Source organism: Neolamprologus multifasciatus, chromosome 22 (assembly GCF_963576455.1).
Source record: "Neolamprologus multifasciatus chromosome 22, fNeoMul1.2, whole genome shotgun sequence".
In the NCBI taxonomy this organism is placed as follows: Eukaryota; Metazoa; Chordata; class Actinopteri; order Cichliformes; family Cichlidae; genus Neolamprologus; species Neolamprologus multifasciatus.
The window spans coordinates 6,200,398-6,213,267 of record NC_140459.1 but is presented as its reverse complement, the minus strand read 5'-3'; the positions used below and the strand labels follow the sequence as shown (position 1 = coordinate 6,213,267).

The following is a 12,870-nucleotide window of genomic DNA, read 5'->3' as shown; positions in this document are numbered from 1 at the left end:
AACGGCGGTACATGTATTCCGTTACTCCCCAACACTGACTATAGCAAACGTATGATATTTATCTTTTAGCTTGTTGGGAAGACGACTTTAAGTTATCGTGGAAACCAGATTAAAATCTTTCATAATTTCCTTACATGTTATAAACTCAATACTAACTTAATCTTAAAGAAATACCAAGATAAATAAAAAATGAGATTAAAAACACTTTTCAGCTCAAGAAATCTAACTTTGCTTTGATGGGAAAATGTGTTTTGGATGTTTGCTTTTGCCTGCAGCTCTCACTCGGTTTATTGCTGTTATAATATTGTACCGACTTCCTGACAGCTGATACTGAAAGCTGTTTACAAGCAGACTAAAAGCTGATCATTAATAATGACTGACACAGCAGGCGATTTTTTTTCCTATAAATGTGTTTTTATTTCTCCCAAATGTTTCACAGTCAACAGGATACCAAATGAAACCGTTTCAAACGAGCTTCAAAATAAAAAAAAAGTACAAACAACATGAAGCACAGAGGAAACACAAAGAAAACATGGCTGAAGTTCACGTGCATACTGTAATGGCTCAGTGTGAAAAGATTTAGGAGAATGAAAAATTAAATTAATATGTTAAAGGACGAAATATAAAACTGCAAAGCAGCTGGGGGGTTTGTCTTTCAAAATAAAAGCACCTGGCCATTTTATTTTTAAAACATGTTTCAGGAAATGTTAAGGTTAGACTTCAGATCTTCAGATGTTGGCCTGAATAGTGAGGTTATAATAATATTGAGTGAAGTTTTCAACTTTTATCCACAACATTAACACTTCAAAGACGCTGATCTTTCCTGTCACTCTGACTTTTTTAACACTTTAAATACTTTTTAATTGGAAAATGTCCCATTGATTCTCAGAAACGTATTCTTTAGTTCTAATTTTGTTCAAGTCTTTTCAAACAGTGCAGACGGTTAATCCAACAACAGCCGACATGCTTTTAACACAGAGGAGCTGAGGGCTCTATTAGCCTGAGATGTGGTATGAAAGGAAAACAGAGCAGTTGTTATGTGCAGTACGCTTCTCCTCAAACATTGGTTGGTAATAAATATATATCTAAAAATAAATTTGTTTCTTGGAAAATCCACTAAATGGGACTTTTGTTGTGGTTAATCACTTCAAGGGATCTGTACTTACTAGTATAATGGACACTGAGCATGTGCAGTGTGTTTCTCCTCAAAACGTTGGCTGGCGTCTGAGAAAAATCCTGCTGCTATGAACGCTCTGCCAATGTACATATCACAGGAAAGCAAATTATTTTCTTTGACGTTTTACTGAATGTGACTTTTGTTGTGGTTAACCACTTCCAAGAATCTGTATTTAGTAGAAGATAACAGATGTTTTTGACATTAACTTTCAATCTTGTGCTTTGATTTAAAAAAAGAAAAGAATAATGGCCTGATTATAACTGATGGCTCCCTTCAGTCTAGTGAGACCAGAATGCCTCTTCCCCACAAAAGCTAATGACAGCACGACGCTGTAGAAAAACAACTCTCTGAGTTCACAGAGGCTTGAGAGACGTTTACACAAAGGTGCAAACCCTGACGTCCGGAAAAATAAAAATATATTCTGCAAGCGTAAGACTGACTCACACAGGACTCTTTATCTCACGCAGTCTTAAAAAGGTTGCGACGAAAGCGTCAAAAATGAGAGATTATCCAGCTAATTAAGCATATCTGCCTCAGAAGAAGAAATACTGATAACGTTTTCTCACCTGCTGCCCAAAATCACATTTATCACTGAGAGTTGATCTTGAAAGCTGAAACAAAACGGTAAATAACACTGATAAAAGGCATTAACACTGATAACAGAATGATTTATTATTATTTAAACTTACTGGGAGGTCACACACCTGAAACTATCTCAACACTCAATGTGATAACCTCGATTACGCCGACATGATTTTCTAATTTTGTCCTTTTGTTCAACAAACTCAATAAAAAGACCAAAACCAACAATCAGCTGATGCTAAACACGAAGAGGCCGCCCAGTGCGACTGCACAGCTCAGTTATTTGTTTTCAGGCGTCACAGATACACTTTCCACCTCTTCTGCACAAAATCAGCAAAGAAGTCCGAAGATGATTTTTCCACGGAGGCTGAAAGTGTGTTTTTGATCGCAGGTCAAACACTGAGCTTGTTTGATTGAATGTAGGAGCAGGTTTGGTTTAACCTCAGAGTAACAGCAGCTGAATCCTTCACAGTAAAGAAAATCCTTGAATGTAATGAAATAAAAAGTGTTAGAAGTCTGTTTCGCTTAGAGTTAAAAACAAAGATTTTGGGAGACTCGTTTTGATCAAACACATGGCACATTAATTTGGTCATGACATCATCTTTCCTTCTGTCTACATTCGCCGCTCTTCTTCTGTCCTATTAACCGATTCAGACCTCCACCCTCCTCTGACCTTCCTCATCTGCTCTCCTTCATTTCACATCATTTTTTCCTATTTTTTTGTTTGTTTTTGGTTATTAACTTTTCCCCTCCTTTTATCATTTTTTCTTGCTTTCACTCAGGCATCTTCCTCCACCTCCTCCTCAAACTCCCCCTCCTCCTCGGCGGTGGCGTCCTGGTACTGCTGGTACTCTGACACCAGGTCGTTCATGTTGCTCTCTGCCTCGGTGAACTCCATCTCGTCCATGCCCTCGCCGGTGTACCAGTGGAGGAAGGCCTTGCGGCGGAACATGGCCGTGAACTGCTCGGAGATGCGCTTGAACAGCTCCTGAATGGCCGTGCTGTTGCCGATGAAGGTCACGGCCATCTTGAGGCCTCGCGGCGGGATGTCGCAGACGGCCGTCTTGACGTTGTTGGGGATCCACTCCACGAAGTAGCTGCTGTTCTTGTTTTGGACGTTCAGCATCTGCTCATCCACCTCCTTCATGGACATGCGCCCACGGAACACGGCGGCCACCGTCAGGTAGCGTCCGTGGCGAGGGTCGCAAGCCGCCATCATGTTTTTGGCGTCGAACACCTGCTGGGTGAGCTCCGGCACGGTGAGGGCGCGGTACTGCTGGCTCCCCCGGCTGGTGAGAGGGGCGAAGCCGGGCATGAAGAAGTGGAGACGAGGGAAGGGCACCATGTTGACGGCCAGCTTCCTCAGATCGGCGTTCAGCTGCCCGGGGAAACGCAGACAAGTGGTCACGCCGCTCATGGTGGCCGAAACCAGGTGGTTCAGGTCGCCGTAGGTGGGCGTAGTGAGCTTGAGGGTGCGGAAGCAAATGTCATAAAGAGCTTCGTTGTCAATGCAGTAGGTTTCATCGGTGTTTTCTACCAGCTGGTGAACGGACAGCGTGGCGTTGTAGGGCTCCACCACCGTGTCCGATACCTGAAGACAGAGCGAGAGGAAACGTCAATACTCATGAATGATGCAGAAATAGCATAAACATTTATTATAAACAAACAGGCGATTTATTGTGCAGTAGATTTATTTCCCATAGTTCAAAGTGCTGAACACAGATATATGGGCACCGATATATGCCGACCTGTCACTGATACTCAGCTTTATCTTCATTTCTGACCGTTGTAGGGACATAATTTACAAAATGGACATTATATTATTTTCAATATGACTTAAAACTAGCAGCTGAAAACACAAAGTCATCAAGAAAGTGTTTACTGAGGTGCTGAGGTCTTACAGACTTTGCCTCGTGCTGATTATTAGAGAGAACACAGATTTACGGCTTTACTTTTCTGATCTTTAACACAACTTCTAAAACTAAAACTACCATAAGTAAGCACTGAAAGGTCATTTTTAAAAAGTGCATCCTGTGGGGCATTGCTCTACCTTAGGGGAGGGCACCACACTGAAGGTGTTCATGATGCGGTCGGGGTACTCCTCTCTGATCTTGCTGATGAGCAGGGTTCCCATGCCGGAGCCGGTGCCTCCTCCCAGAGAGTGCGTGAGCTGGAAACCCTGCAGGCACTCGCAGCTCTCGGCCTCTTTCCTCACCACGTCCAGGACTGAATCCACCAGCTCGGCCCCCTCCGTGTAGTGACCTTTAGCCCAGTTGTTTCCTGCCCCGCTTTGACCTGGGAAACAAAAGTGAAGCTGATTAAACTGTTTCAGTTTTTAGTCAAACTGTTTAAGAAAACATTTTTTCCCAGTGTTTGCGAAAGGAAAGAGCAACAAAGGAAAGTCAGCCTGGCTTTGAAGCATCGTACTGAGTCAGAATCAGTCAGCTCAGGTCCCTGAGGGTTTCATGCTGGGATTTTATGACAGGAGTGAGCTTGTTTGTGCCATGTAGGACAGTCTGTTGAGCTAAATTTGATCGTTGGACTCGATGTGACTTTAACCACAAAATAGAGCAGCACAGATACTCATCAGGAGTCCAAACCCTAACAGCTGCAGAACATCTGATACTTTTTAACTTTATTGCTGTTTTCACACATGCACCACAGGCTTGAACTTTTCTAGAGATGACCTGAAAGAGGCGCATGTGATAATGCAAATGTCCAGTGCTGGTTTTTAACCGCCCAGCTCCCCACTCTACATGTCCAAGTGATTCTGGATTGGGATGATGTGCCCAGAGCAGCTTATTGTTCACAGTTAGTGAGTGGGAGTCAAATGTGCTGCCTCCTGCCCACTCTATCCAGCAGCTCCTTCACTTTAATAACACAGTCAGTGATGTGAGTGCATGTGGAGCAGACCAGTACCTGCTGCGTGCTACATGTGAGGAAAAAAACATTGGAAAATCTGACCTGATTGTCCCAAAACTGACCAAAGTTCATGTGTAAACAGTTCATGTGTTCAGCGAGTGCAGCCCATCCTGTTCAGTAGGTGTTGTTCTTACCAAAGACAAAGTTGTCGGGTCTGAAGATTTGCCCAAAGGGTCCAGAACGGACTGAGTCCATGGTTCCTGGCTCCAGGTCAACTAGGATGGCCCTGGGCACGTACTTCCCACCTGCATATATTAAAATAGACACAAAGAGAGATGAAACAAAAGATTAACAAAAGGATCTTAACCTGTAGGAGCTGTAAGTGTAAAAAGAAAGAAAGCTGAACGATGATTGCAGTATCTCATGTAGCCAGTAGATGGAGACATTTACTGCAAAGTTACAGGACGTCTAGACTCAACACACTGAGGCTAAACTGCATATTTAACAGACCGTTTACTCCTGTGAGCTTTCGGCGAAGCTTATCCAGCTCATTTTCATTCATTAAAAAAAGCCCATTTTATTTAGTTTCTTAGCTCCTGAGTAAACTTGTGATTTTTCAGCTTTACTTTAGGCTGCTTCAGGCTGTCAGGTTAAATTAGGTTTATGCAACAACTGAAGGCAGAAGTGTCAAACTCGTTTTAGTTCACGGGCCGCAAACAGTCGAGTTTGATCTCAAGAGGGTGGACAAGTTAAACCTCTGCATAACAAGTTATATTTACAACAAACAGCCCTCAGAGGTTTTCGAGGTTCAAGAGATTTATTGTTGTTCGGAAAGGAGACAAGAAGCACGAGAGGGAATAAAACTATGTTATGAGGTCCTGTTGAGACATCACTACAGCAAGCAAACAACTAACAACAATCTAAACTAGGAAAACAAAAAAACAAGCAAGGATGTGAAAAACTCATTTAATTTGTTTAATTTAATGAATGATTCGTGCAGAAAACAGGTTACGACGCCCTCAGATGTCTTTAAAAGGTTTAATTTTTCCACATTCTTTCAGTCTGCTGTCATTATATGTTGTTACGACCCTAGCAGGACCTGCTTTGCCTTGTTGAGTAGCAGCTTGTGAGCTGTGTGTAAGGTGGTTGATTGCTCCTGCTCTGCAGAGAGGACTGTGTGTGTGTTTTGGTGAATAACTCTCTTTGACTTGTCAGTTTATTGACCAACACCTGAATTTTGTTTTCTTTCTTTAAAAGGTGATGTCGGCTTGTTCGTCTCTTTTAGCTTAGTTAGAAGTCAAAACATTAATAAAACCCTTTAATTTAACAGTTTTGCTTCCTTGTCTCCTTTTTCAACCTGGACCCCTGTTGTTACTTTTTAGGACCTTTTTAGGAGAGCGTAACATGTTCAATATCATTTTTAGACCAAAGTAAAAGGCAGATGTTAAGTTTTCCGAACCAAACAGAAACAGTATTTTATGTTTTTATGTTTTGAACAACTCGTCTGGTTCCAGAAATACTTTTAACTTTCTCTAGTTTTTTTTTACTGGTAGTAGTAAGCCAATGCTGGCATCACCACGCCATGAAAATGTATGCTACTGAAACTAAATGAGTAATTACTGACTTCACTGCAATGTTTAAAGCCATCCAGAGCAGTGGGATGAAGCCTTTGGCAGGCTCCTTCTGGCTCCTGGGCTACATTTGAGGCTCTGACTGGGAATAATTAAGGCTGACATAGTCCACTATCACTGTGTCAAACAGAGTTTGGTACAAATGTTTTTCAGGATAAACTACCTTTCTTTAATGCACGCTTGTTTAGTGTTTAATGCATTTTAAGGCAACATGCCCCCCTAATAAATGTCATCATGAGAACAGGTGAAGATAACACATCCTCACCTGTAGGGCTGGGCTATATTATACCGTTCACGGTAATACCGGTGTAAAATAGGAAAATGAAATATCGCGATAGAATATGGGTAAAACGCGCATGCGCAGTGCCTTTGTTTACATACGCACATGGCGGCGACGCAGAATGAGAAGAGCGAAAGCGGATTGTTAAATGAAACGGATGAACCAGAATTGGTTTGTAAAAATGCTGCAACTTCAGTGGTGTGGAACTGGTTTAGCTTTCATCCGTCCGATACACAAAGAAACACTATTTTTGGTAGAGCATGCTAGCGTTACCGTGTTGTTTGGAAAATATGGCACACTTAAAATCATCCTTTGATTTTTCTGAAAATCGACAGTGCCCCTTATAATCCTGTGTGCCTTATGTATGCATTCTGGTTGCGTTTACTGACCTCGAAATGATTTTATGTACACGGCGCTCAAAAATCTGTCAGATATTTCAGTACGACTTTGCTGAGCTACGACGCCACACCGCTTGTTGGATTGTCGGAGCATTACGGCTATCGTAGGCAGGAGCCTCGCGGAGTGATACGTACTGTGCTTCAACATAATATTACCGTATTGTGTGTGTATAACCTCTTTTTAAGTTTTGTGGATATTATACATGGTTATGCTGAGGATATGTCGACCAGTTTCCACTGGAAATGCCTTTTGGTTAAACTGTCAGCGAGGAATTTGCACTGTTACATTTTTATGTAACTTTAATGCACATAAAAAAACAGCTGCTTGTTTAAGTGAAAATACATTGATGGGGTTTTTTGCACTAATAAAGTTGTGGAGTTGTACAGCATTTTGTCTAGTGTCAATTATATCGTCAGTTATATCGTTATCGCAAATCTTCAAATGTATATCGTGATAAATATTTTTGGTCATATCGCCCTGCTCTACTCACCTGTAACAATGTGAAACCAGCGAACAAAAAATGAGTGCTTCATTGCTTTATTTTTATCTGCATCTTCTGCTTCTCTGCAGCAGTGAGCCGGTGTCTCCACAGGGAGGAGATGTCTTCTTTCATTTGATCAAACACAGACCTCGCTGTAGTCGGGATGAACTCACCTGTGGCTTCATTGTAGTACACGCTGATCCTGTCCAGCTGCAGGTCGCTGTCTCCGTGGTAGGTGCCTGTCGGGTCGATGCCGTGCTCGTCGCTGATCACCTCCCAGAACTAAATAAAGGTGGACAAGCTGTTATTGCAAGAACTAATACAGAAAGCATCCACATGTCAGTGTTTTATACATTTAATGAAGCAAGCATAACACTAAGCACTTTTTTTTACCCCTGTACCATCCATGTGCCATCATAGCTAAAGAGCTAACAGAGTACTCAATAAGGTTTTTCATGCAAAGTTAGGAAACATCTCACAAAGAGGTGTCTTTGTGGTGTTATTTAGGACATAACTGCAAACAAATTTAGAAGAAAAACAAGAGTCTTCTGACCTCTGTGCTTCCCAAAGACTCGCTGACATATGATCACAGTTAGCACTCACAAGATCACCTAAAAACAGCGGCGTGTTCTGTAAGACCGCAGGAAGGATTTCCTGCGACAAACAGTCACCTCGTGGTTCCCTTCCAACCATTAAACTAATTTTGGCTGAACATGCTGTGGAGCTCTTAGACTAGACATAAATACTTTTAATAATGTCTCAATATCAGTGGCAGTATTGATTCTCACTTATAGCTCAGATTTCTTATTGAATCTCCTACACAGACGATGTCAGGCTACAGAGTTTTTTCAGCTTAAGTCTGAGTGTGAACACAGTGTAGAAACAGTAAAAAAGATGCCTGCATGTGACTCAAGTTTGCAAACGTTGCAAATCACATGGAAGGGTGGACGAGACAATCTGATAACAGTGCAAACAGCTCTCTTTTGATTTCAAGGAAACTCCCTGTAAAAACATGTTTTGCAAATGACCCCAACAGTATAAGTGGTTAAGAAAATAGATGGATATGAAGACAAACTCTGGGTCTGCCACAGCTGGTCTGACTGTAACAAAATACACTCAGTGCTTTTATGTCTCATGCCAGTAAATAATCAAAGGTAAGTCTTGTGGATATATTTGGTTTCTGCTCTGAGTGAAACTTCCTGGAAGAAGCACAAGCCAAAGCAGTTTAAAGCTTTGACACCTGGACAGGAAAACAGGAGGAAGTACAGGAGGCTGATGAGAAACGAGCATAAAAGAAGCAAACAAGAGCGAGCACACACGGCAGCTCGGATTTATTTTAATCACGCAGTCACGTGATGAATACATAATCTGTCATTTAGATTAAAAATGCTGAGAAATTCACAACTTCCGATACAGTTCAGTGAGTTTAATGATAGAAAACTGAGAAAAAAGCAACAAATACAAACATGTTTGCTTAAAAAGACTTCAAAGATAAACTGATACCAGATAATGTTCTTTTTATGAGCTGTTTTTACCCTGGAGTTTAAATTTTTACAGCTATTTAAAAGGCTAACAGCACATTAATCTGGCTGAATGAAAATATTTTAATGTGTTTTTTAGAAAAGAAAGAAATCTGTCTTTCATTGGATGAAGCCTTCACTGGATCTGCTTGAGAGACAGAAATTTAAACGTATAAATTATAGTGTCATGTGGGAATAAATGTGTCTCTTTATAATTGAAAACTGGACATTCTTATCTTCAGCTCTACTTTGTAGTTCAGCTATGAGTTGAGTTCAGAAAGGAAAAGCAGGGAGGAAGTCATGTAATTACCCCCACCTGGATTTTTCCAGCTGGTTCAGTGAATCACACACAGACTCATAAAAAGTTGCCCACAGCTTAAAGTAGTAAAACGTTTTGTTCTATTCGCTGTCAGAGGGTCAGGACTCTCTCAGAGGATTTTGTTGAAACATCAACAGCAAACTGAGCTGAGACAGACTGTCACACCAGCTCAGTCAAGTGACCCTAATCTGTGAGAGTGTGTGTGTGTGTCTAAGGGAAAGAGATAAGCAGGGGAAAGGTTGGTTTGTCCAAGGCAAAAACATAAACTTCAGGATTTCTGAAACTGCAAACCGCATGTGAGCTGGCAGGTTTTGAAGTCCGTGTATGAAAACCTAAGCCTCCGTTCAGTCGTATCTATGAGAAGTTATCCAGAAACGTGGGAAAGCTCAGCAGATTTGGGTTGGATTGGGTAAGCGGGTGAATTCAGGCACAGTTAATCCATTGTGAAATGACCTCAGCCTCACTAAGTCCTCTGTAAATACACTTGTCTTCACCGATCAGGACCTTTGAGTAGCAGAGACTAAGTCAGCCCATATGCTGCTGCCCCACCCGCTGCTGTCCTGAGCTGTACGAGGGCAGAACAGGCCAAATGTACGAATAAAATTCAAGTTATATATAGAATCACATTCTTAAAATCACATGACCTGGTGGCTGTTATCCCGCTACATAGCACGCAATGTTTAAGCTGTTTTATAATATCTAAAGTAGTTCTTCTATAAGTGATTCTTATTTAATTGTAGAGTTTACTGAAAATCTAGTTGATAAAACTGTGACTGTATGGCTGCATGTACAATATTTTAAAGCTTTACCTTGTGTATTATCTTCTTAATTAACTAATCAGTCAATAAAATCTACAAAAAAGTAAAAAATATCCGTGATTTCTAAGGAAAGCAAGGGTTGCATGCTTGTTTTTAAAGAAAATGTCTCCTTTATATAGCTGAAACAATTCATTGCTGAATTAATTTACTGGGACACTTCCATAAAGGAGGCAGAATAACCTTACAAATTAAATTATACTGCGGTTGCAGCTTGAAATATTAATGCAGAGTTAAAGCATGCTGTTAAAAGCTGTAAAGTCTGAGTGTTTTTAGTTAATGCTAAAAGGAGAATAATGGAGTTTATTCTTCTCCTTGGACCGCCATTTATAAAGGTTCTTCTGATCAAAGAGCAAAGAGCATCCAGGACAAATCTCGAAGCATTTATCTTTTCTTTTTCTTTTAATCCATCTGAAGAAAAACTGAGATACGTTCTGAAACCGTGGCCTAACAATCATGTTTTGAACTGTGGTTTGTTGGGATTTTTACAACCGTATTTCACTGGATTCATTTTGCATCCCTTGACTGATCCACTAACTGCTGCAGCTCGAGGTAAGTAGCTGTAGATTTCCAAGAAATCCTTTAAACTGTTCCAACAAAATGCAGATAAATAGAGAACCCTTACTATTACCCACGGGTAAACAGGGATGAGGACTGCTGGTTTGGGGGGCCTGGGGCGTGCGCATGTGTCACACTGCCTGGAAAAGGCAGCCATTTAAATGACCTCATCTGTGCATTCAGCGTAGACACTGAACCACTTGTTATCTTCCTCCCCCTTCACCCTCCTCCTGCTGCGTTCTTCTCCTCTGCCTCAGCGAATTTCTCCTTTCTTTTCACCCTTTTCTCTTGTTTTTTTTCTTTCTCCTCGATGACAAAGACTCGAGCTCAACAGGCAGCCAAGGCAGCAGCTGGCCCTGTGAGTCGGCTCCGGTCTGGCCAGCTTCATTAATCACAGCTCAATGACTGGAGTCACTGTTTTGCCTGCAGTTACAAATCTGCAAATGTTACTGTATTCATGTGCAGAGAAAGCATGAAAGACTACTGCTAGACAGAAGCCTTATTATATTGCTGTAATTAATATGCCATGTATTACATTCTTTTGTCAGATCCTACAGCTTCATAATACTTCATTAAAAATTATCATATGTAATAGCAAAGTTATCTATACTTCACTGTTATGTCCCAACACTGATTTATTGTTTCTGCCTAAGAGTGCTTCAATCTATTAATAAAAGGATTAGATTAGCTCTGTCAAACTTTTACCTAGAAAAAAATCCAAGACTCATGTAACATATGATAAAAACACAAAATATGCACATTCCCCTTTAGATTAAAGTAGGTTACAAAGAGGTTAGCTAAAGTATAAAAGAATACTGTAACTTTTAAATGGTCAGGGGGGGGGAAAGTGGGGGAAAACAATGGAACTTTCAATTGTTCTGGGTCCAGTTAAAGGTTTGTACATTTAAAAAAAATAAAAAACAAAAATCTTCTTAGTAAGTTACAGGAATTAATCAGTTTATTTCTATGTAATTTCATGATTTAATACAGAGTAAGCATGAATTGAAACTGTACAAAAAGAGCAGCAATTTAAATGATTTAAAAATGAAAAACTTTGAACAAAAACTTTATTAAACTGGTAAATAAATAAATAAATAACCTCAAAAAAGAAGAGAAAATGTTGTTTTTTTTCATCACTAGCTTTTCTTACCTTAGCACCAATCTGGTTCCCGCACTGGCCGGCCTGGATGTGCACGATTTCCCTCATGATGGATGGACAGTTGGTGATGGAGCAGAGAGCGGTGGAAGTAAGTGAAGGCTGCTGACCTACTGACTGTGCAGAGTGTGTGGCAGCGCTGAGTCCAGCTGGCTCCGGGGGGTGGGGCATAGCTTAGTCCAGGCTAATGATTGGTTATTCTGTCTGCGGCTTTGGAGCCGATTGGCTGAAGGTTGAGCTTTTTTTTTTCCAAAAGGGGTTTCCTTCCCTCTGAGGCAAGGACCGGAAGAGGAGAAGGAGTGCCGGGTGTTGTCATCACTGCCTCGTTGGAGCTCCAAACAAAAGCTGGAAAGTAACGAAGTAGTGGATTTCAGATGATTTACTCGAGTATTTCCTTTTTCTGCTCCTCTACGTTTTCAGAAGGAAATATTTCATCAGAACATTAATGTGAATTTTAAAGCCTATATATAAAGAGTAAAAAGTTACACCTTCTACACCATAATCAGCAGCATCCATCATCCAGTTAGCATAAAGGAGATAATGGACTCACATTTTACCCTTAAATGTAAGGTCCTGACGTTTTTAATAGTATGAACACAAATATATACACTCACCAGCCACTTTGATAGGTACACCTGTTCAACTGAGAAATTCAAAATATCTAATTAGTCAACCACAACAGCAACTGAGTGCATTTAGGTATATAAACATGATCAAGACAATCTGCTGATGTTCCAGTGAGCAGCAGCTCTCTAGGGGAGAGTGTCTTGATTTCAGAGATCAGGAGAATGGCCAGACTGCTTCAAGCTGGGCAGGCAATGGTAGCTTAACTAATCAGGGTATGCAGAAGAGCATCTCTGAATGTAACAACCCATCAAACTGAAGCAGATGGGCTATGGCAGCAGAAGATCACACTGGGTGCCATCTGTCATCTAAGAACAGGAAACCAAGGATAAAATTTGCACAGGCTCACCAAATTTGGACATTAAAAGATTAGGAAACTGTTGTCTGGTCTGATAAGTGTTGATTTCTGCTGTGGCATTCAGGTGGAATTTGAGAACATGACAATGAATTCACTGTACTCAAATCT

At 40.9% G+C, this 12,870-nt stretch overlaps 1 protein-coding gene and 1 long non-coding RNA gene across 2 annotated transcripts; both read right to left on the bottom strand.

The window, feature by feature from the left end:
* Window positions 1–711: 711 nt before the first annotated feature.
* Window positions 712–11,926, bottom strand: LOC146492769 (tubulin beta chain-like). Its single transcript, XM_085148034.1, has 5 exons — window positions 11,775–11,926; window positions 7,586–7,694; window positions 4,816–4,926; window positions 3,810–4,054; window positions 712–3,350 (listed from the first exon to the last, which is right to left on the bottom strand). Exons 1-5 carry the CDS (start codon window positions 11,829–11,831, stop codon window positions 2,538–2,540), a joined length of 1,335 nt encoding a protein of 444 aa, XP_085004160.1. The 5' UTR covers window positions 11,832–11,926; the 3' UTR covers window positions 712–2,537.
* LOC146492770 (uncharacterized) lies at window positions 6,415–7,579 on the bottom strand. Its single transcript, XR_014871858.1, has 2 exons — window positions 7,422–7,579; window positions 6,415–6,517 (listed from the first exon to the last, which is right to left on the bottom strand). It is a non-coding gene; the product is annotated as an uncharacterized LOC146492770 (long non-coding RNA).
* Window positions 11,927–12,870: the final 944 nt, after the last annotated feature.

Bases quoted from the DNA above. Each gene is read 5' to 3' on its own strand.
- LOC146492769 (XM_085148034.1), bottom strand. From the start codon at position 11,831: ATGAGGGAAATCGTGCACATCCAGGCCGGCCAGTGCGGGAACCAGATT. The intron at 7,695-11,774 runs GTAAGAAAAGCT...ACCTTTATTTAG, and splicing joins GGAACCAGATTGGTGCTAAG to TTCTGGGAGGTGATCAGCGA. The intron at 4,055-4,815 runs GTAAGAACAACA...TTTGTTTCCCAG, and splicing joins ACCCGACAACTTTGTCTTTG to GTCAAAGCGGGGCAGGAAAC.